Here is a 24,533-nt window from a genome sequence, read left to right on the forward strand (position 1 = left end):
CATTGGAATCTCAGGATGCAGACTTTGCGAAGGACGAGACGCCCGACTTCTTCCCGAAGACCAAACAAACTGTGCAGATGCTAATGAGAGACTTGCTCACCATGCAGCGCATATCTGCCGTCAGCTGAGGCCAGAACATATGTCTAGATGAATTATTACCAATGTAGAGCTTGCCTGTTGGCATAAATCAAGCATGCAAGTTTAAATACTGTAAATGGTAGTAATGTTACTACAGTAGAACCCCGATTTAACGAAGTGCTACGGTTACCGAAAATGTTTACTCTAAATCGATGTTTCGTTAAATCCGATTTACCGATTTTCAATGACCCCCGCACTCATAATCGCGTACCTACGTTTCCATATCGTAGACAGGGTCGACGCTGATATCTTGTGCTGCCGTGCTATCTCAGACTTCGTCAACTTTCCATCTTCAACGTTTTTGATCTCGCTCGTACAGCCCCCGGTTCGTACGTACACCTCGGTAGTACATACAGATTTTTAAAAACCGTGAAAAATGAGGCATAAAAAAAAGTTTAAAAATATGTAAAGTGTAAGAAATACGTTAAAGTTTATTAAAATACAGTCACAACCTGCAGCGTTTATAACAAAAACGAGCTACATACACATTGCGTCACAGTAAAAAATTTAAAAAAAAGGCCGCAAATTGATGGAAATTTACCGTCCATAGCGCGCCGTACGCGGAGAAAGGTCATTGTACTCTGTCAGCTGCTGTTACGGCGCGGCGTGGCCGCCGGCTGACTCTCTTTGTTCGCTTAAGCTGCGCAGCACTTATAAAAAACGTATTCCAAAAACTAAACACCGCGCACAAAGCTCTTACTGAGAATTATAGAGCTGTAGCAAACCGTATGTATTCGGTACTTAGTAACGGGTGCGCCATCTAGTAACGAAACGTTACACACGGCTGCATCTCTTTACATACTCGCATTTTTCGTATGTTGTACGCATGCGCGCGCATATTCGATGAATTTGCGTTACAAAGAACGATGTTTGTTTATTAAGTAAAGTATAATTTGGAAATTCGTCGTCAAAGTTTTTTACTGTTTATTAAAGGTATTGTGTGTGTAGACAAAGTTTGAGATTGGAACAGAAACATCGTAAGAAAGTGTTTACAAATTAGAAATATGTATGTTTTTGTTTTTTATTATCGCGTATTTTCACGTTTTTTTTGTTATTATCTTAAAAGAGATACTATAAAAAAGCCGCATTAATGAGATTTAATTGTTTCTTGGGTAACAAAAACTGTTAATTATCAAATATTGTTAATTGTTTATATTCTATTTATTATTATTTACGCGACGTCATAATGTACGCGTACGCAATACGACTCGATTCATTGGTGCAACATAACATAGCTTTTTAATGCGGTTTCAGAAGTAACGAGTAACGTAACGATACGACAGTAACGAGTACTAATTGTTATAGTAACGAATACATATGGGTACGCTTTTTTTCGTTACTTTTACACATCTAGAGAATAATGATAATGGCGTATTGGTGTGACGTGGTCACAAGTTGAAAAAACCTGGAGGATGGGAAAGGGAATATTTGGAAACGTGTGATTATTGGCTAGCACTGTTACTATGCGGGCGTATTTGGAAAATAACGTGGTGAGTCAAGCCAGGGAGGGTGAAGGGGGAGGGGGATGCGGACAAAGAAACCCTTCATGACGTCATGTGTCGCGGACAGTCTATCTATCCAGGCGCGCGCAATGGCACGCACCTACGCAATTCAGTTACAGCGCCCGGAGTTTTTAAGCTATTTAAAGAATTTTTTTAATTTTTTCGTATTTGGACAGATGATGCAAAGGCACATATTAATATATAGTACCTCCATTCTATTACTGACACCACAGAGTGTATTTTTTAATAAGACTCCATTACTATTTACTTGCATTTTTTGGAAATCTATATTATTATTTTAATAAATTGGTGATTTTTGTTGGTTCCTGAAAACCTTTACGTTAAATCGCTGTTTTCGTTAAATCCGTGTTCGCAAAATCGGGGTTCTACTGTATCTGTATGTACATTACATTGTAATGCTTTAATAAACTTAGTATTTTAAAACTAGTATTTTTTAATTAAGTTCTTGTTACAATTAGTACTGTACATTTTTTTACTATGAATAATTTATTACATAATTCAATTACATTTTATGCTTATATACAGTAGTACATAGTGACAATATCCCTGCTGTTGCACTTTCATGCCTTTGTATTTTCTTGATCCCTTGTGAAATGAGACCAAGACTATTTTAGTCACACAAATTTGAAGTATCATCTGTCTCTTGGAATTAAATAAGTAAGTTTGACATGATGTTATTTTTTAAATTTTATTATAAAGTAAAAGAAAATTTCTTGGATGCATAATTGAGTATTGGTCAGAGGATACTAGACAGACAGATCAGAGAAAACTAGTGAAAGAGGAGTTGAGGATTCTACGGTACTGCCACTCAAGAGCATGGTGAGGAAACAATACCAAGGAAGATGCCGAGATGAAAAGTAGAAGAATGTGTACTTAGCACGGTGTCTACAGGTCACCCAAAAAAGTAGTAAAACTGAAGGATGAAGGACTGGTCACAGGATTCACAAAAAAAAAGTCCCTAGATAAACAGCTACGGTGCGGAAAGTTGCAAGTATGTATTGAACTTTCACCTACCTTTTGCTTACTGGAATTTTTGTTTAAGACACCTCACTCCAGTTGGATTTTGTCCGCTTAAATCATGGAATTGATCACTGGAAGGGCTTTGGCCTCCTAACACAAAAAATGGCGTATTCCCGTAAATAGTATTTAAAATGACTCAGTGATATAACAAAAAAGTCCTGAAATTGGTTTGTCAGATGTTAGTTGACATCGTGAGGGAGGAGAGGACTGGTGCAAAGTGAAGGCCGACCCCGGATGGTGCGACACGCCGTCAGCCCGAGCGCTGCTGGCGCAGCGCGGCCTCGAGGCGACGCAGGGCGCGGCCGGCTCTGTTGTCCTCCCGCTCGCACAGGTAGTGTGCACGCTCCGCGCAGTCCTCGCCCTGGTAGCGGTACGAGCGCAGGGCAGGGCTGTAGGCCAGCTGGAGGCAGCGCCCCGTGCCGTGGATGGCGGGCTGCCCTGGCCCGCCCCCGCTCGTCGAGTTGGACGCCACGGGCCGCGCGCTGTTGGCCCAGATCCACAGCAGGCCGGGGTTCAGCCCTCCCGTCCAGAAGTCCTTCCCTGCAACGCCCGCCGGTCGCGACGCCTCACTTCTCTGCGAGTTCTCAAGTCCCGGAGGACAGTTTCTTGAATACAACGTATTTTGACCAATGGTCATATCTACGTGTATCATAAAAAATTTTTAAGTATTGTATTTTAAGTATTTTTGTATTGCAAACAGGCATTCGTATTAGCTTAAAAAAAAGAAGTTAAATATGTTTATTTGTTGCTGAGTTCCAGTCTTTTGATTATAAGCGTTATGGCTGAAAGGTGATTTAACGTACTCTTTACGCTTTTATAATTGAACAATCTTAAAAACCCCCCAGCTTGTTACCACCCACCACCTCCGGCTAGCTCAAATTAGGTGATGAGTGGAACATACATATCACAAAGACAGAAGAAATTTATAAACAATGTTCGATGTATTATCTGTTTTATTTATTTATGTAAAAATCACTCTATATTCCGTACAATAGCGCACACAACAAAAAATTAAACGGTACCACCATAAAGGAGAAAAACACGTAGACTGCTTACAAATTACATTATATTGCCCGGATAAGTTCCGGGCAGCGACGGCTGGGCAAAACCCTTTGTCGCCTCGCAGTGGGCTTCGCCTACGACTGCGGTCAAACAAATTCAAATTAATTTAAATGCCCAAAAGAAGGAAAAAAGTTCTTAAGCGTCGCCCCGACCGTGGCCGCAAAGTTGTACTTCAAAATAACATTGCTAAATGATGCAAGCCATCGCCCGACCACGACCTCTCGGCACGGTGCTCAGACAATGACTGATCTTACAGCCTTCCTTCCTTCCTTTGTGCGGGCAGTGTTCTGGGCTCGCCGACGTAATTTTCAGCCAATCACGGCACACGGTAACAGAGGCTTCCACGAAATGCTTACTTCTGTTCCCACGACGCAGCGATTTTGTATCTTTCTCGCACTCCCGTGACCGTAACTCACACGCCTAGCATGTAAAACAAAGCTTCAGTCGTGGAAAAAATAAAGGAAAATCACGTCAGCATGCCTTCCAACACAAAGAAGCCAACAAAAAATTACGAGAAAAATAAACTTGTGAAATTTAAAAATAAAATCAATAAATTCGGAGAAATACGTTTTCTAAAACTTCGAAAAAGGAAAACTTTACCTCAACCTGAAAATATGACCAAAATTTATAACAAATCATTATTACTCGATTGCATGAGGAAGGCTGTAATCTGGGTTTTTACAAACTTTGCTCACATAATTTCAGAGTACTACTGTATTGCTAAAATCTTACCATTGAAAGAAAAGTATATGATTAATTCCAAACATTTTTACTAAATAAATAGACACAATAAATTTGTCAGTTGCATAAAAGATTTATGTAATAACAGAACCATTTTAAAATTATAATTTTTAAAGAGTATATGCATAGGTCTTTGCAATTTTCAGTATAGATCAAGTATCTGATTTTAAAACTTCTGTTTTAGAGTGTTCAAGTATATATTTTACCTTGATGAAATACTTACTGTTCATTTCATGAAAAAGAAATTTTTAAAAATTCCTGAACACACACCTAATAAATTTTAAATATGTTTATGCCATTGCACAGACATTGTCATTTACTATGGTTAAAGCTATGCTTAGAATAATAAAATAATTTCATCTTATTACAAATACCTCCCATTATTTAAGGTTATTAAATACAATCAAATCTTTATTTTAAGGAGTAGACATAAAATTTATTATCCAACATATTAATTTATTCTTTGTTTGCTAAGTATGACTAAAATAAGTTCCCTATATTTTTTACCTCTCTCTTTTCCACACATATGCCCATGCAAAAAATCAGTAATAAGTAAACATGGTAGTATCTATTACAGCCCACCAACACGATGCCCATTTTCTGCTGTAACTTATGTTATACTGATGGGTATAAAAAAATGTATCATAAACGTTTTTATAGCAGAAGAGAAGAAAGAATTCTCAACTCCATACACATGATACGTACCTAGAATGTTAACAGAAAACCAGCCAATGCAGTTAGTTACCAAAGCAAGCATATCGGGGAAGGATAAATATGTTGTCAATTTAACAAAATACTGAAAAAAATTGCACCTGTTTGTGTTACAAATTATGTAACTCGGTGAATGATTTGATATTTTATCTTCTATAGTTCATTTAAAAAAAAAAAAAAAAAAGTTAATTTAGTATTTTAAAACCAAAACAGAGAGATTTTGAAATTAACGAGATTGTATTTTTTTATTAGTAGGTTAGTTTCAAAATCTAGTAGGTAACATAAAATTTAAAGGATACAAGGAAAATGGATTTGCTTCAATGTAGTTTATGACATATTTATAATATTACATTAATCAGTCAGTTCATCCAGCTGATTTACAGTATTTATTGTGCTAATTTCATTGTATAGTAAAAAAAATGCTATCAATTAACTTATTTTACATATGTTGATTACTAACTTGTTTTACTACTCAAAGAAATTGTAACTAACAATTTTTGTAACCCAGTGAGACAAAGAAACCTGCATAGTTTGCATAATAAACTTAAATCTAGAGTGAAGGAAAACCATTCACATTTTCATTTGGGCTAATAAGGTGTGGATTTCTGTGAAGTGTTAATTTATTTATTAATAATTTATGGACATTTGTTTCCTAATAAATGCTGAAATTTTAATCGGGGAATTAATTTTTTGTTTTAAATTACTTGTGAACATATAATTTAATTTATTTTTTAATAAAAATAAATCTACCTAGTATGAAATAATAAAATCAATGGTCTGAGCTATGTATTTAATAATATTATAGAAATAAGATAAACAAAATGTATAAATATATATTTGCTTAAAGCACAGTATGTATAATCCAGTAATCTGTTATTTTAAATTAAAGTAAAAAAAGTTTTCAAAGTAACAAGGGTTTGAATCACATGCTCTACCAATATGCTACCAAGATTTACATTCTTTAGTGTACATATGAATAGTGTTATACATTTTCATTACGTATTTTTTAACTTGCCATTGATTCTTTCTAAGATTATTTTAGTTCACCAAATATATTTTAGGGTAGTATTTTTACTGTCATAAAGTTTCATTTGGCATACCATCACATTCGTTACGTCCCCTAATGTTAACAAAAGGGGCTATATACAGGTTTATATTTCTGCACGATATAATTTCCGCCGATTTAAGTCGTCGGTCTCCAACTATTTGTACTAAATGGGTAAGCATGAACTGAAGTGAGGGGTCAGAAGTGAAAATACAGAACAGCAAACGTCTGCTGGATGTTAAAAGTTTAGTGACATTCTAGCAGTGTTACGGTGTATTTAGTGGCTGGTCCGGCGAAGCGGGACACAGACCTGTGTGCTCCTTGTGCGACTGGAGGAAGGCGACACCGACCTGTGTGCTCCTTGTGCGACTGGAGGAAGGTGACACCGACCTGTGTGCTCCTTGTGCGACTGGAGGAAGGCGACACCGACCTGCGTGCTCCTTGTGCGACTGGAGGAAGGCGACACCGACCTGTGTGCTCCTTGTGCGACTGGAGGAAGGTGACGACGTCCTGGTTCTCCTCGATGCTCTCCAGCTCGGCGAGGCCCGCGCCCAGGCTCTTGCACATGGACGCCGACGACTTCCAGTTGAACTGCCGCTCGCCGAAGTGGTAGCAGCCCTTGCCGACCCGCGTGAAGTTGGCCGGGCAGGGATCTGCGGCAGGGCGACGCGCGACAATTAGATAGCTTATTCCTGAAGTACTTCAAAATCTCATTTCAACCCTCTCTCCCCTTTTTTATCAACTTAAACCCTGATTGCAAGTAATAATAGTAGAAACAAAAACTAAAGATCAAATCGGTGTTAAACTGTTTGCGAGGTATTCAAGGACTAAACCACGATAAAAATCAGCGGAAACAAGAAGCTCCCACCATCCGAGCCACTGACTCACCATGTGATGGATGATGAACACGGACCGATTCTTGTGTACAGCCCGAGGCTCTTAACTTTCGCTTGAAATCGGTATGTACTACACTGGTGGGAAAATGATATTCCGACACCAAGAAGACATTAGTTTAGAGGAATGAAATTTAGCCTAATCAATTGTCTGGGCAATGAGCTCTGGCTTGTCTCCTGCCCATGACCCTTGTCGCCAACACCGATGCACTGTGAATACATCCTTGCCAAGTCTTTCTGCAGTATAGCGGAAAGAACATCCACCTTCTTGTAGCCCTATTACTACCTTCTTCTTCATTAATGTTTGCTTCATGTTTGACTCTCACATTTTACGATGTGTTTTTTATTTGCGAGAGAAAAATGTTAGATTCCCAGTTATTCAAACTGTCCATTCATTTAAATAGATATTATTTAGATTAATATCTTAATATTCTTCTACTATAAATGTCTAAGCTCATTTTCTCATTTGCCAAAACACATAAATACATGTATTAATTACCTTATGATGTTATTTATCAGAAACATAAATTCATATATACAATGATGTGTCAATTATTTACAAAAAACATTGTATTTAGGCAAACAATTATTAGAACACTTACTTTTTATACATTTATAGTACTTTCCATTACTTGTAGCAACGTAAATACTCGATACAATGTTCAAGTTAAATTATGTGCTGTTATGGACAGGAATTTTGCTCAAAGATTGAGAAAGTTTTGAGATTATCATAAATGTACCATATAATAATGTTTATAAAGACAGATTCTTGTCTTCGATGCATGGAGCTATCTTTTGCCTATGACTGGCCAATAGAACTGTCGAAATCAGCTGATATAAATAATGAAAAATGTGTTGTTTAAAAAATGATACTTTGTTAGAAACACGTGGTTCTTAAAAAATTAAATAAAAATTGTAGTTTGATTTAATGCACTATCTAGTTTAACGTATTAGTAATGGAAAAATCAAACACTTAAGCCGAAGCCACACAGAAAGCTACGCTATGTTCACGATGTTCACTATGTTTGCTGCTCCAGTTGGCCAGACAGGATAGTCTAGTTCACAATGTTACAGTGACGCGTGCCGTGGGATTCGAGTGATGATTCAGACGATGGTAATATTCTGCTGGCTCTCAAAGTATGTAAACGTAAAAAGAAATGCGTTCATGAAGTTAACCTAAAAAGAAATGAATTTGGAGAAATTCATCATTTGATGAAGTAGTTGCATGAGGATAAAGCCAAATTTATGGGTTATTTCAGAAGACATACAACTCAGTTTAATAGGCAATGTCCTGCATATCCGGTCTTCTATATTCTTCCATTATTTATTCCATAAACTTGAATATTTTCGTACAACTTCAATAAAATTTTCCGTCGATGTGATACTAATTTAAAACAAACTGAGAAGTACAGCACGATTCCGTGAGAAAACAGATTTTTTTTTTGTTTATCTGCGCATGCGCAAAGTCAGAGACGTTTCAGAAAAAAAAAACCAAACACCAGGCGACATCGCCAACATAGCGAACATAGAGAACACTGCTTTGTGCGGCCAGTGACACCTGAGATGCAGCTGGGAATATTTTACTCGCGTTGCAAACGTAGCAAGCCTATCCCCGGTGTGGCCGTAGCTTTACTACAGTGAAACTCTGACATACAAAGTACTTTGAAATTTTATAACTTTAAACAACGTGCCAAATGCACACACCAAGACAAGTGTTTTTTTTTAAAACATTTATTTTAGCAAATAAGCAGTTTAAGGGTGGATCCAAAAACTTGTTAATACAGAGCTCTATCTCATTTGTCTATACTCTGTTCAAGATACGGTATCACTTTTACTGACAGGTCTTTCAGCGAACATTCGGATCTTGACAGCTGAATATTGTGATCTAATAAATAACACACACACAGACTCATGTAGCAATAGTAATTATGTGAGCTTTACCACTGTAACTTTAAGGACCCCGCCAATCTGACATAGGATGAGCAGAGCTTCAGAAGAAAGTTATGATTTAAAAACTCCTCAAGATACCAAAATGGTTTCTGTTTACGAAAAGCATTTAAGAATGTTCTTAGGATGGATGATTAGTTCTGTTTCCGTACATTTTTTTTTTGAAACTAAGTTTTTAGGATAGAGAAAATGCTTAAAACGAGTGTGTTCAGCATAATTTTTAGGCATGAAACACTCAGAACAGATTCTTGAAAGCCCCATAGGCCTTTCATTACACCTTTACCTTAAATTTTTTGCCATCTAATATTATGGCACCACCAGCAAGTGTCACTAACACAGACTAGGCAAGCCCCTTAAACAAAGGATACTTTAATTCCACGGCTGCATTCAATGAGAAACTAAAAGTGAAAATATATCAAAATTCTTTCAGCACAATTACAACCTGGGGTATACACAAAGAAATACGTTTACTACAGTCACTTGTCTGTTTTTACACATTATTCACACACCTGTTTTCTGGAAATTTTCCGTTTTTACACATTTTGAGTTGATCGTTTGACATTGATAGATAAACATAAAAAAGTATATTTTTAGACAGAAATTGGCTGGCTAAGCAACAGACTATTGTTTCATTTTTACTAAAAGATAGCTCCACAAATGCCTCAAAGAAAACAAGGACATAATGCTGTAATGGCGAAACTACATAGGATCCTTAGGTCAACTAAGAGGGCTGACATCCTTTGAGATGCACTTTCAAGGAATCTTATATAGGCTGAAGGATTCGATAACTGTTCCGTATTGAGTATCTAGTTGAATTTAACATAAAATATTAAAATAAAGAAATTTAATGCTTTGTGGACCAAAGCTGTATAATTACCAAAATATATTTTGATTTTGAAAATTTGTATAAAACTTACAGGAACATTGTTACCGGAGTAGTTGTTCTATAAAACATATCAAATTGTATTTTTACATAAAAAATTTAAAATAAAGTAATCAGTTGAATGTGTTTGGTATGTTAAATTGCACTATAACCATAATAAATAAATTTGATTTTGAAGATTTGCATTATAAAACTTTTATATAAACTGGATATACAACAAGGAACAATTCTCAAAGATCCTTTAGATCAACGACATGGAAACGGAGATGGATCATGTAAACGTAGACAGATCTACTGAAATATTTCACTTCCGCGTCCAGGGCCGCAACTAGTCACTGGCACCCGGGGCATGAATGGATTAATGCGCCCACTACCCCCTCTTTTTTTGCACATACCACACCAATAAAGCGGCGGGTCCAGGGGCCCTCCCACGGAAAAATGGTGCTATTTAAGCATTTTCCATACCTAAATGTAACAGTTTCTGTGCTACTGTACCTTCCATGGATGAACCCACTATGTCCATAAAGTAGTCCGTATAATCACTAGACTTGTTCATTAAATATGTTGAGACATATTGTAAATCAGATTAGACATTCCTGGCATGCAAATTAAAAAAAAAACTTTTTACCAGTTACCAGTTGTAGTAGGAATTACAATGCAAGCGATTTCGGCGCCCCCACAGCTTTGCGCCCGGGGCGTATGCCCCGCTTGCCCCCCCCCCCCCCCCCCCTAGTTGCGGCCCTGTCCGCGTCTGCTGCTGCCACTATTCACGGAAAAGTAACAAACAGCAACCAATGAGATTGCATTTCAAGGTTACGAAGTATTAATTTAATAAAAAAAAAAAGATTTAAGATCATAATTTTCCATGTATAAAAAAAACAGAAAGTAATAATATACCACCAGATATTCTTGTACTTGAAACAATTTAGAACAGGTATAAACATGGCTACCAGTGCAGCCAAGTAGGTACTCGGCTTCAACTGGTCGTACGGAGGAACGTAAACGGAAGAGCTCAGCATTGCCGAGCTGATCCGTATGGGTCCGTCTCCGTCTGCGTGTTTTTGCAGAAACTCCCGTTCCGCGAGATCCGTCTAAGTCAGTGGCGTAGCAAGCGGGTGGCAGGGATGGCCCCCTCCAGGGGCGCCGGAGCAGTGAAGGGGGGGGGGGGGGGGTCAGGGCCCTGCCGCGACGGTTTCGCGTTACCTTTGAATATATATACTGTATAGAAGTCGCCAGCCCAGGTTAAAATTTCTAATACGGTTTTGTGGTAGTTGGTTAATTCACCGCCGCAATCGCCACCATCTCTAGGGCATCGACTTGTGGTGGTCCCTAGCGGACAAGTGTCGAACTTTTCAAACACCCCTTCCCCCTCCTGTTGAACGAACTTGAGCTGCAGTGAATGATGGGTGGGGGGTGCGGGGAATGACAGCGGGCGACAGAGCTGCGCTCTAACGTGTAAATAACAACTAAGACGATACAGGGCGTTACGGCAGCGCACTGCAGCGGTGAAGTTCCCAAGCTGCTCATCATACGCTTCTGAAAAACGTAGAGTAATCCTATCCACTCGCGACTTCTATACAGTATATATATTCAAAGGCGTTACTGAACGCTCCGCCCCTCCGTTTTAATTCAAGAGGGGCCGCCATTTTCAAGTCTGGCCAGGGGGCGCGCCAGCCAGTCACCTTAGCTACGCCACTGGTCTAAGTTTCCGTGCCGTTGAAGAGAACGGGCTTCGAGGAGGTCATCCGGGGACAGAGTGCTCTACCTCGGTCGTGGCGGTCGTTGTCCCCGGACATGACGTAGTAGAGCAGCTCCTCGGTGCGCCGGAGCCGCTTCTCCATGAAGTCGACGCGGTAGGCCAGCTTCTCGATGGCGCCCAGCAGGTAGAGGTCAGTCTCCGACACGTCCTCCGAGGGCGCGGGGCCCGGCCGGCCGCCCACCGTGGGCCGCGACACCACGTAGTTGGCTGCTGCGGCGGAGGGCTTCTGCTTCATGACCTTCTCGCTGCGGGGCTGCAGCGCCCGCTGCTCGAGCACGGGCGCCCACAGGCCCTCCGGCGAGTAGGAGCGGCCCTCCTCCTGGTCCAGCCCCGGGTCCAGGCTGCGGAGGATGTGGGTCAGCGACTGCGCGACCGTGAAGTTGGTCGCCTGGCCCTCTGCGGCACGGGGGATCACCGCTCTTAGCTCTGGATCAGCGAGTCTCTCGGTACATCTGACATTGGCAACGAGCAAACTCATGTGTTCCCGTGTTACACTTATAATACGTAACTCTGACATTTCGTGACGCGAATCACACGTAGTTTCTGCTCCCGCCGTTAGAATTCGCTACCAGAGCAGCTGCGTCGGCTATTCCAGCAGACAGAAATTTTAAACTATACAATGAAACGGCTCCGACAAAAGCATAAAAGACTTGAAAAAAAAAATACTAAACCTTGGCTTTGGTCCTGATTTTTCAACAAGGAATTTTATTAAAATACTTAATTACTTTGTGGGTTTTATTATTAAATATGTACGTAAATCCTGACCGTGTTATGTTCTTGGAGCTCAAAACATTTTTTTTTTTTTTTTACTAAATTACATTTTTCGTAACCGTGAAAATCAATTTCGTTAATTGTCATTTAATACTTTTCCATGCATTGTATAAGCGTCAGATGCATTAGTGAAATGTTCCGTGTCATTGTAGAACGAGCCTAACTTGAACACTGCAATTATTTTTCCTCATTTTATCTATATACTAAGTTGTATCCTTTCTGTAAAATATGTCAGAATTTATTTCTTTGGCAAAGTTGAAATAGAATCTAAATTAAATTGTTCTAGTTAGGTTGTAGTTAAAATGCCTGTTATAAATAGATAAAAGTCTGTAACCAATGGGAGGAAAAAAACAAACATTGCATACTTGTTATTGCAAATGACATAATATTAACATTAGGCCCCGATAGTTGACCTAAACCAGCTAGGTCAAGTAGCCTGTAGAGCTAGAAGCTAGAAAATTAAATAAAAAATCTGCGCTGTAAACTATGGCTAATATTGTAATAGTTCAAGTTGATAGGGTATGATAGCCTCCTAACTTCTTTCGGCAAGTGGAAAAGTGAGAGAGGAGACTAAATATGTCTTTATCTTGATCTTTGTAAGAAACCACGATACAAACAATTCTAATTCACAATTGTAGCCCACAGTTTTACAGGAGAGTATAAAAAAACCCTGCTCTTTAATGATACTGTGTTTTCCATCAACCTCCACATGCGTTTGTAACTAGACTTAAAATTTGGCTCAACTAAAGCTTTATAAAAAAATTTCAGTAAGTTACAATGGTATGGTTCTATAGAAAACAAACATTTAAGACATAACCTGCAATATAACTTTTCATCATCATGACCAGATTGCACGTGGATGGGAGAAAATTATGTGGAATAGCAAAATTGTGGATGTGAAAAAATCACAAAACAATGGCCCCAAGAATTACAAGATATTGTGCTGAAAATATTAGGTGCCTAGAGCAGTTGAGTTCTTCCAAGGCCTGTCTACAATTTCTATGTCCTAAATTGTGTCTGACGGGGACTGATCGTCCATTGGTACACATGACCTTCTGACGTCACCTTAGCGGCTGACGATCCGAATACATTGGTCAACTTTAACTTTTTGTCTCAATCTGTGTCCTTTGGCAGCATAGAACGCTCATAGTTGCTGTTTCCAGTTCCGTTTCAAAAAGTAATAAACAGAAAATAACGGACTGTGAAAGGAAAGGGAAAACAAGACCAATGAGACCAAATATTAATTAGTGTTGTCCATTTGCGACCGGCGTTTTTCAAATGCCGAACATCTGAATTCGTTTTTTTTTTCAGTGTGATTAGAATTCATTTATTAGCATTTAATTTCACCTCACCAAAATACTAAATATTATTAAACTCTGACAACATTCACACGTTAAATGAAAAGAAAAAAAAGCAGCATTCTCATTATTTACAATGCATGGAAAAAAACAACAGAAACCATCTAAAAACACTTATTTTGGCGCTATATATTTACTTTTTCTAAATCAGTAAATTTGGACATCGGACATTGCTACTGTAAATGGGCAATTTTCCGTGTGACGGTGTGACGTCATTTACATTAGGAAAGGACAAGGACCGTCCACAGGTTCGGACTGTTGTAGACGGGCCTTAACATGGACTATATGGAACCAGACCCTGCCCGGATCACCGTAAATCTGGATTAAACGGGATTCGCCTTCAAATGCAAGTAATACAAGTTTTAGATAAGTAAAACTATAAAAATGTATGTTTTTATGTGTAACATCTTAGCTCCCGTTATACTGCATTTGGTGGAATAATTTCGTGAATGGAACGGAAATCGCAATGAAAGGAAACGTGTAATCACGGTGCTGCCATCTGTGGTGGATGGCGCGAACTGAAGTTCCCAAAGACAAACGTAAACGTTATAGTTTTCACTGTTTAATGCTTTTTAACAAGATGGGCAGTATTTTAGTAAAATTCCTTTTAGAAAATCAGATCCAAAGCTGGTGTTTAGATTATTTTTTTTGACGTGATAACGTCTTATAAATCGATGAACGCCGGCTTCACGCACGAAAAACCATCTCATTGTCACGTTCCACCTGAGCCGAGCGTGCAAGCGAGAGCGCGGAACAAGCGATAGAGAGGCACGATCGGCCTAAGCGTTCGGCTTGTGACGCATCTATTTCTCTTCCACTCACGTTATCACGTAAAATTATCGTCCGTAAACCGACTTTACAGACAACATTTTTTTTTCTTTTATCGGAGAAGTTTAATTATATAGTTTAAACTTCCGCTCTGCAAATTAATGATTTGATAGTTGACGTAGCTGCTCAGGCAACGAATTCTAGCGGTGGGTGCAAAAAATGCACGTGATTTGTGTCAATAAATGCAGTTGAAAACACAATTTGCATAAATATTTATCACGTTCGGCATTATTGAAAGAAATCTAGTTAAATTTTTTGACGTGACGTCTAATAAATCGATGAACGCCGGCTGCACGCACGAAAAAGTGTCCCGTAACGCACATTGTCCCACTACGATATGTCCCGTTACGCTGATTGTACGCTTGCGCCGCATCTCTCTTCCACTCGATTGGAACAACCATCGATTTGACTTTTCAATCATGTTTTCGTCGTTTTAATTATTAATATTATGTAATTTAACGATCTTCCACCGATTTTCAGCACAATCGGTACGGTTATTTAAAAGTAATGTTGAATTTTCAAATACGTTTTTGTATGAACAATGGTGTTTTACAGTTACACATAGTAATTAAAATTACACCCGGGATCTTTTGCACAATGTTTTAAAAAATATCGTAACACATTATAAATAAGTTTGGTGTATTTGGGATGCGTATTTGTTATAAAATCGTATTATGAAAACGAAACAATATTATTCCCCTATGGTGCTTCGATCTACGGTGACGGAGGCGGTCAGGGGAAGTGTGGTAATGGAGGGCATCAGTGATCACAGGATCCCAGTAGTGGAGTTAGACGTGGGCTGGAGGGAGAAAAGGGTAAGGAGGGGAAACGTGGTAAACTGTTGGGGTAAGGCTGATAGAGTGGGGGCAGAGGCATTCCTGAAGGGGGAATACAGTAGATGGGTAGATATAGAGGACCTCGAAGGTAGATGGGCTGCCTTAAGAAATATTCTGCTGCAGATGGCTACACGTTTTGTACCTCAGAGGAGGGTAGGCCAAGGAGGTGACCCTCCCTACTATGGAAGGGAGTTGAAAGTGTTGAAAAGGAAATGTAGGAGGCTGCATGCGAGGGCAAGGAAGCTTGGGGGAGAGGAGATAGAGGCGGAAATGAAGGCGCTTGGGAAGGAACTAGGGAGGAAATCGCGGGAAGCAAGGGATGCTTACATGGAACAGCTGATGGGGGAAGGGGGGACGGTAAATGGGACGGAGCTCTACAGATACATAAGAAGAGTGAAGGGTGAGGAGGGAATAGGGGTTCTCAGAGGAGGAGGAGGGCAGGAATATACAGAGGACAGGGAAAAGGCAGACTTACTGCAGGAGCAATATCTGGCAGTATTTACAAAGGGGGAGGCATGGGAGGGTAAAGAGGACGACAGTTTAATGGGCAGGAAGGCCTTTGAGCTGCGACTGACAGATGTAATTAAGGTGATCAGGAGGTTGAAAGGGAGAAAGGCAGCTGGGCCAGATGGTATAGGGAATAGTCATTTGAAGTTGGGTGATAGGGAGATTGGGAAGTACCTGTTGGAGGTTTTCAAGCAGTCTCTGGAGGAGGGGAAACTACCAATGGAATGGAAGGAGGCAGTGGTAGTTCCCATCTACAAGGGGGGAAATGATAAGGCGGAGCCAGGAAGTTACAGGCCGGTCAGTTTGACGTCCTGTGTAGGAAAAGTGATGGAGAGGTTGGTAGGAAGGTACGTAAAGGGGGAAATGGAAGATCTGGGGTGGGTGGATAACAGGCAGCATGGATTCAGGATGGGGTTCTCATGCGAGACCCAGATGGCTGGGCTGTTGGAAGATCTGGTGGAAGCGGTGGACGGGGGGAAGCAGATAGATGCAATCTTTATAGATTTTGAAAAGGCGTTTGATAAGGTCCCCCATAGGAGGTTAATGGAAAAGGTTGAGTTGCTGGTGAGGGATGGAAGGGTGGTAAACTGGGTGGGTGATTTCCTGAGGAATAGAAGACAAAGAGTGAGAGTGGGTGAGGAAAGCTCCGAGGAGGGGGAAGTGACGTCGGGGGTGCCACAGGGGAGTGTGCTGGGGCCTCTGTTGTTCACAATTATGATAAACGATCTGGGGGAGGGCATGAAAGCCAGATGGAGGCTATTTGCAGATGACTGTGTAGTGTATGAGGTTGTGGGGGAAGGGGGATGTTTAGCAGAGGACTTGATAAGGTTGGAGCAATGGACGGAGAAAAATGGAATGTCCTTGAATGTTGGTAAGACAAAAGTTGTCAGATTTACAAAGAGGAGGAAAGTCACACGAAATGTATATTACTGGAAGGGGCAGGAGATAAGAGAGGCAGCAGGATATAAGTACCTGGGGGTGACACTGAAAAATGACCTAGGATGGGCGGAGCACATAGAGGGGGTGGTCAGGAGGGGAAGGCAGGCGCTGGGGTTGCTTGGTAGGACCCTGCAGGGAGCTGGGAGGAGGACAAAGGAGAAGGCATACTCCACATTGGTCAGGCCAATGTTGGAGTATGCGGCGGCGGTCTGGGACCCCTACCTGGTGACTGAGGTGAAGGAGCTGGAAGGGGTGCAGCGCAGAGCGGCTAGGTGGGTGATGGGAATGTGGAGAAGGAGGGAGGGGCAGGATGGGAAACTGCATAGCCCAACGGAAATGATTAAGGAGTTGGGGTGGGAAACGTTACAGAGGAGAAGAAGAGTGGAAAGGTTGGTCAGGATGTTCAAGGTGCTGAAGGGGGAAGGGGGATGGGGGATGGGGGCAATTGGGAAGCAAAGTACATAGAGGGGAGTACAGAGGACGAAGAGACCACAGATGTAAGCTCCAGAGGGTGTGGAGGCGGACAGAGAGAGGGCGGAACACCTTCCTGGTGAGGACGGGGAGGGAGTGGAATGGGCTGGGGGAGGAAATGGTGGAGGTCAGGGATGGGAGGGAGCTGAGGAGAAAGCTGATGGAGGGGGGGGGAGGGGAGTGAGTGGGAGTTCTTGCCACCGGGTGAAAGCCCAATTGCAGGTTAAGTAATAATAATAATAACCAGTGCTGTTATCTAGCAAATTCGAGAGGTACTAAACATGTTTCTCTAACCGAACGAATCTCGCTATCTATCCGCTTCCGCGGAAACCAGTCACTCGTTAATACATATTTTCCTTTGTTCATCACGAGGGGCGTTATTATTAATGAATTATAAATATAATTTCGTGCCCGGGGCCACAATTGTATATCATTTTGAGCACTGGAAGACATAAAAACGTAAAATATTCTCAATGAATTTTAATCTCGGCCCCAACGCACCACGAGCGTCTGGGTTGGATATTAAAGCCGAAATTCCTTCTTAAACTTACTAATACTTATTTTATTAACTGCAAGGGCATTTTTATTAAATTCTACGTTTAATTTCACGACGAACAAACTTCGTCGTTAAATGTGTAATTGCGAAAAAGCGTAAAACATTCTCGACGATCTTGAAGTTAAATAGCAAACATGTATAAATGTTATAGTTAAAATAATCTCTTCGTTAAATAATAAACATATTTGAATAAATGAGTGCAAATAAAAGTAAATTTATCAATTAAATTGTAGATTTCATTTCGCTCCTTCTTTGTATCCATACAAAATAGTGATAATTCAATAAAAAATATTCAATTTTATTCATAAAAGTATGCAATCATTTCATCAATGTTTTGTTATGACGTTGTCATGTTAAACTATCATCCGTAACCCGACTTTACAGACAACCAATTTTTTTTGTTAGAGTTTCGTATTATAAAAGTATTTGTAACATCAGAACACATGAATTTGCCCTTTACCAAGGTTAAATGTTTACACATCTCTGGTGACTCCCAAAAGATTTGCTCACATGTTTTTTTTCTTCATAAATAAAACTTTTACTGCAGCTTGATTTTAGTTTTAATACTACTGTATTTGTAGACTTAAATTATTAACCTACGAAAATTAGTCATATTTTAATCCTGTCTGGATTAGCAGAGTCAGAACTAGCATTTTTGCCTTCTTCCTTTCATGCATTGACCAACATCCCTGCCGTGAATGTATTTTAACATTAAAGGTTAAGGTTTGACAAAAACTCAAATATTTTATTGTTACATAAATAATATGATTAAAAACACATTACCCAATTTTCCTATAGTATTGCAATCCATGGAATAAGTACTAATTTTGGGCTGGTTAGGGATATTTACTTTTTTTTATATTATCTTTGTGATAGTCAGGCAGCTTACTTAGTGAACTTACCAGCTTCATGGTAGAGACTCAGCAATGGCAGCATCGCTGTTGCCAGAAGCAGTCCTTCGAAGCATTTCTTGGTCATTGCTTATGAACCTGTAGCAATTAAAAATATCGAGAAATCTATTAACTCAAATTAATACAAACCACACTCTTTGTCAAAAAAAATGTTTTTCGAATAACTATGTTTTTGTAAGAAAAATTAAAATAGAAATATAAAATTCATTTTTAATTTTAGCTCTAATTTACTATATTGGTGATTCTACTATTGTGGAAGGAGTTGGAGAAAGAGGTTACGGGGGTAGAGGGTAGGGGGAAAAGACTTAAAGATTGTTTTTGATAGTAAACATAGTCGACACAACATTCTCACCGTGTATTAGGAAATCTAAGCTTGTGAGACATCTCACTCAATGACACATTGTTAAGTCTAGGGTCGATGCTTCAATTTTGATACTCAACATTACTCACTAATTTAATTTATGAGCGCTGACGGTTCTGGACGCAGGTGAATATATTCTAACCCCCCCCCCCCCCCTCAATATTGAAGCTGAGAAAAAAATAAAACAATTTATTATATGTGTATTCAGGAGCTATGTTATATTGAGTGATGCAAGGTGAGCTGTTACAAAACTTGTAGTTTCAACCGTCAATTCGTCAGTGTGTTAGTATCAATAGTAATGCATGTGTACAAATTTTAACAGGTTTCAAATTTTTTTTTATAAATCCACACCGCCTCCTTTACTGAAAAATTTCTGTATCCACCACTGAGTGCCGAGTCAGTATACCCACATGTTTCAGGGTCCATTATAACCTCGAAGTGCCAACAAATCATACAAGTGAATGAAGAATTATTCTCTAGATCCTTCACTTATAGTACTTTGATTTTTGTATTTTTTTAAATAACAGTAGAAGATTTTAAATACAGCGTGTATCTAAAATACACGACAAACCTGTGGGTACTTTCGTAGAAAATAAAGCCAGTGAACATAAATCCCGAAATGCTTTCTCCTCTACACGATAGTCGACGTAGCTACTACGGCAACGATCTACAGCGGCGGGTGCGGAAATTACGTGTGATTCGCATAAATAAATAAGTTACAAACACAGTATGCGAATACATTTATCACACTCGTCATTATTTCGAAAGAATACGTTAAATTTCGCGTCCGAGTTTCGTATTATATGCATTATTTGAAAACATATGAATTTGCTCGTTACCGAGGTCAGATGTTCCACATCTCTGGCAAGTACTGAAACACTAGCTCATTCTTAAAAAAATTGGTTGTCTGTAAAGTCGGCTTACGGACGATAGTTTAACGTGACAACGTCATAACAAAACATTGATGAAATGATTGCATACTTTTATAAATAAAATTGTATCATTTTTATTGAATTATCACTATTTTGTATGGATACAAAGGAGTGAAATTAAATCTACAATTTAATTGATAAATTTACTTTTATTTGCACTCATTAATTCAAATATGTTTATTACTTTAACGAAGAGATTATTTTAACTATAACTTTTATACATGTTTGCTATTTAACTTCTTCCAATCTGTGTTATGCTGTTAAGGATAGGACGATGATAGGAAAAGTAGGAAACGAATGGGAGTGTTTCAAGTTTAATGTGCCTCGAAAAAGTCAAATCGATGGTTGTTCCAATCGAGTGGAAGAGAGATAGATGCGGCGCAAGCGTACAATGAGCGTAACGGGACAATGTGGGTAACGGGACAATGATTAATCCTTTTTCGTGCGTGCAGCCGGCGTTCATCGATTTATTAGACGTTGTAACGTCAAAAAGAAAAATCTTAGGAAGGATTGAGGGGGGGGGGGGGGGGGGTTGTTTGGAGGTTTACGACCACGCCTCTGTACACAAAGCAAATCGCTCTGCGAGGGACGTGACTTGGCTGCGAGATCGTGTCGGATGCCTCGGATCCTTGAATGGCGACGCTGCGCACAGAGAAACTCAAGCTTTCACCGCGGCGGGCGGTACTGACGCCTGTCCTTCTGTCCTTCCGAGAACCAGCCGTCGCGACGCAACAGGACGTCGCTGAGTTTCCAGGGACCAGTGGCGTACGCATGGCGTGTCCGAGAGTTGGGAGATCACATGATCACATTTAACAGTGTAACGTCTTTCGATCAGTTTCCAAACCATCTGCTTAATTGATTAGATGTTTTTGATGATGTTGTAACACACTCACCGTATAACATTCTGACCGATGTTCGAATAACCGTTTATGAACTACGCGAGACTCAAAAACGCAATGCAAGCAGTCAAATTCTTACGTTTCCACTTGCGTTTCCGCCTTCCATATATGAAGTATTACGAAAAACTTTTGAAGACGCAGACGTTATGTGCATAGAAGGCCAATAAGTTTTTATTATACACATCGCGTTTACACGTTAAACTTTCACGCAGAGAAAGAAACTAACCCTTTCAAATAAAATTATTGATAGTTTAATTTGTTTTCATGTTAAACACGAAATTACCAATAGACGTTCAAGGGGAACACATTTGTATTCTACTGTTTTACAATTCCTTAAGTTTAGGGTTCGCGACGTCTTGCAACTTCCGTGCTTTATAAACGACCGTGATTTTCTTGCGTTGGCTGCGTGTGATGTGTTGAGCTGCATTCCTTTGAGTAGTTTATAAACCCGACCTAAAGACCCTACACACGATCAATTCGCCCCCCCCCCCCCTCCAATAATAAAATTCTTCAATTTCGTCCCCTCCAATAATATATTTGGTTTCGTAGTTATATTAAAAATATGATTTCTGTGATACAACCCATATGTTGCGCATGGTGCATTTAGTCCAATCGTGGTAATGTGAGCACTGTGTTTTTACAAATTTGTTCTCTGAAAATATTTTTTATAAAAAATAAACTATATATTGCAACCAACTGTAATTAGAATATTTAGGAAAGAAAAATGCCTAAAAACCACCTTTTTGCACCTTCAAACCCCAAATTTTTCCGGGGGAGGGAACCCCCCGCTTTTTTTTCCCCCCCAGGGGATGGATATTCCTCAACAACTAAACCAATTGCAGTCCCCCCCAATAAATATATCCTTGCGACGCCCATGGTGGCAGACATATTTGTTTAAACTCTTCGGTTACTTTGATATTCCCCTTTTTTTCCAACTAAAAGTACAACTGAAACTGCAACATCCAAAGTTTCTTCCATACTCTACGATGAGATGATACATCCAACAGCATCAGCAACCACAAGACTGCTCTTATGTATAGAGGGCCTCAATACACACGCACAAGAGCGTATCCAGCTTTAAAAGGAAATGTGAGCGAAGAATTTTTTTTGGTTCAATAAAAAAATAACAAAAGGAAGAACATGAGTTATCAAAAACATTCATTGAACAAGATTTTATGATTTTTTTAAAATACATTTACAGGTCCTTGCTACTAGTTTGGCTAAAACATTTAATCTGATAACACTAATACCAAATATAATTCTACAGTATTTGCCAATACACAGTGCTTCTTAGCCATGTTTTACTACACAATAACCAAATTAAAAAAAAACACAAATTTTCCACTTCGGAAGGGGGCAAGACCTTCCAGGAATTGCATAAGTAGGTACACAACGACATACATAATAAACTGGCGTGTAAGGTGTAAGCAGAAGGAATGTAATGTCAGGTTGCTTTGTTTAGTGCGTGTAAGCAGAAGAGTGGCAGCCCGCACGATGATTTTCGCCCCGAGTCAATACGGGTTGCCTGGCCCATGAAGTCGTGTCGAAACTAGTGTCACTTGTATTCCGCGCGATAAACTGTATAGGGGCGTACGTATGAGGGGAAGTGGGGGTGAATAAATCTCCATTGATCATGAACAATCTGACATTGCCACTAACAAAAGGAAACAAATGGAAAGCAAACAGCGGGTAGTGTTGCAGGTTCAGCTGTCAAAATTTATTCCTATTCAGTGATCAATCATTTTTTTTTTAAAAATTCATTCAACCTTCAACACTATTATGTCTATTAAATGTTATGGTACGAAAATTCTTCAGTATTATTATTTTGCATCTTGAGATATAAATTTTTTTCCGTGTAAGAACCCAGGCTTTATTTGTGAGATTTTTTCCTCATTTTTTTTTCCTGTGTGAGGTCATCTGGTTTGGCCCGTGGTTAAAGAAAGCGATTTATCGCGTAAAAATTTGATCGTTTGACAGGCCACGATACACATTTTCCAAAGTGTATAATTGTTGTGGTTATTGTTAACAAAACAAAACTCGTGAATATACAAGAAACTCGCTAAACTCGTGTTAACCACGGCACCGGGAAGTGGAGAGAGGCAGACACGCCACTCGCCTGTGTGCGACAGTCTCTTATTGGATAGTCTACTTCTGGGATGACGGGTGTGTAGTAGGTACCTATCTGTAGGCATACCAAACTCAGTCAATAATGCGGAAAACAAACCCATAAATTAATATGTAAAAAAAAAAAGGCATTTTTAACATGAAATAGTGCATTTGTCGTTGATTTTTGTTACAGTGGCTAATTTTTTCCTTCTTCTAATTAGTCTTTCGTTTCGGGGAGGTTTTTGTTTATAACTAACACACAACCTTTATTCCGTCCCGATTTTTCGATTTTAGAAACTAATTCAAATATAATTATCAAGTTATCTAGCAACAAAAATCACGGTAGTATACACGTGCGTAACAAGATAAACATTTGACACAAAAAAATCTTTTTTATCAAGAGTATCATTGTGGCCATCCTTTCGAATAGTTTTAATTTATGTCCAAAATAAAGGTGATAATTTTGATACACTAAAATTAAATAGCTTTATAACCATTAAATACATATTTACAGACCCACAATGCAGTTTTTTTAAGCTATCGAAAAACTAATTATTAATGCTCGAATTCAAAGCCCACGTAATATACTGGTTGTTGCTTTATTTCAAGGTTGGCAATAGCATAAGGACCAACTTCAAATAGGAACATCTTAGCCCCTTACTATAGTCTGTCTCATGCTTGGATTGCAGTGCAGAGTAAATGGCATCCAATGTTGTCACATTGTAACTACCCAGCTTGTTAAAATTAAAAATCTTATTTTGTATATCATTTTTAGTTATAATAGGTTTAGTATTTTTAAAATTCCACTATTAGTTGATTTTTAAGACCATTAATTTGTGTCTATGGTCAGTATTCTCACAGTTGTAATCATTCTGATAAAAACACCTAATATTATTTCACATAAAAACTTTGTAGCTGTCGGACACTATTAATAACAAGGTATTCCTTAAAATAATGTGTTATTCTCAAAAGAGAAAAAAATGTTAATATTAAATGCTATAAAAATGGCTGACAAAACAACTGAAACCAAGATGGTGTCTTTCAATTACTACTACTAATAAATTAAAAATATCAGATGAATCTCTTCACGAAATACCCCAGGAAAATGTATTTCCTAAATCTTCATTCCAAATTTGAGTTCACAAACTGCAATGTATCAGTTACAAATGTAATATATTTTTATTACAGTTCAACGTTGTGACGAAAAGGTTTTTGCTTCTTGGCAACACAGCACAAGGAAACAAGGACAGCGCGTATACCAGAAATCGCGTACTGTAAAGACAAAGTAAACACCCATTAAAATGCACCCTTCCCCTACATACGATAGGTCAAGCTC

At 39.2% G+C, this 24,533-nt stretch overlaps 2 protein-coding genes across 4 annotated transcripts in view; one reads left to right on the plus strand and one right to left on the minus strand.

Moving 5' to 3' along the window:
- LOC134532296 (PHD finger protein 20-like protein 1) overlaps positions 1–2,084 on the plus strand; it is a 60,886-nt gene extending 58,802 nt beyond the window's left edge. Inside the window, 1 exon segment of the mRNA XM_063368715.1 lies at positions 1–2,084. Within this exon segment, the coding sequence (XP_063224785.1) occupies positions 1–128 (128 nt within the window). The 3' untranslated portion in view covers positions 129–2,084.
- The window catches only part of LOC134532000 (oxidized low-density lipoprotein receptor 1-like), a 26,316-nt gene continuing 3,571 nt past the window's right edge, over positions 1,789–24,533 (minus strand). Inside the window, exons 2-5 of one of the 3 annotated variants that reach the window (XM_063368121.1) lie at positions 18,891–18,977; positions 11,729–12,118; positions 6,711–6,893; positions 1,789–3,221 (exon numbers count right to left, since the gene is read on the minus strand). In XM_063368121.1, the coding sequence (XP_063224191.1) occupies positions 2,932–3,221; positions 6,711–6,893; positions 11,729–12,118; positions 18,891–18,966 (939 nt within the window). In that variant the 5' untranslated portion in view covers positions 18,967–18,977 and the 3' untranslated portion in view covers positions 1,789–2,931. Of the gene's footprint in view, positions 3,222–6,590; positions 6,894–11,728; positions 12,119–18,890; positions 18,978–24,533 lie in introns of all 3 variants that reach the window. The other 2 variants (XM_063368122.1, XM_063368120.1) reach the window with 2 other exon arrangements.

Source organism: Bacillus rossius, chromosome 5, assembly GCF_032445375.1.
Source record: "Bacillus rossius redtenbacheri isolate Brsri chromosome 5, Brsri_v3, whole genome shotgun sequence".
Taxonomy (NCBI): Eukaryota; Metazoa; Arthropoda; class Insecta; order Phasmatodea; family Bacillidae; genus Bacillus; species Bacillus rossius.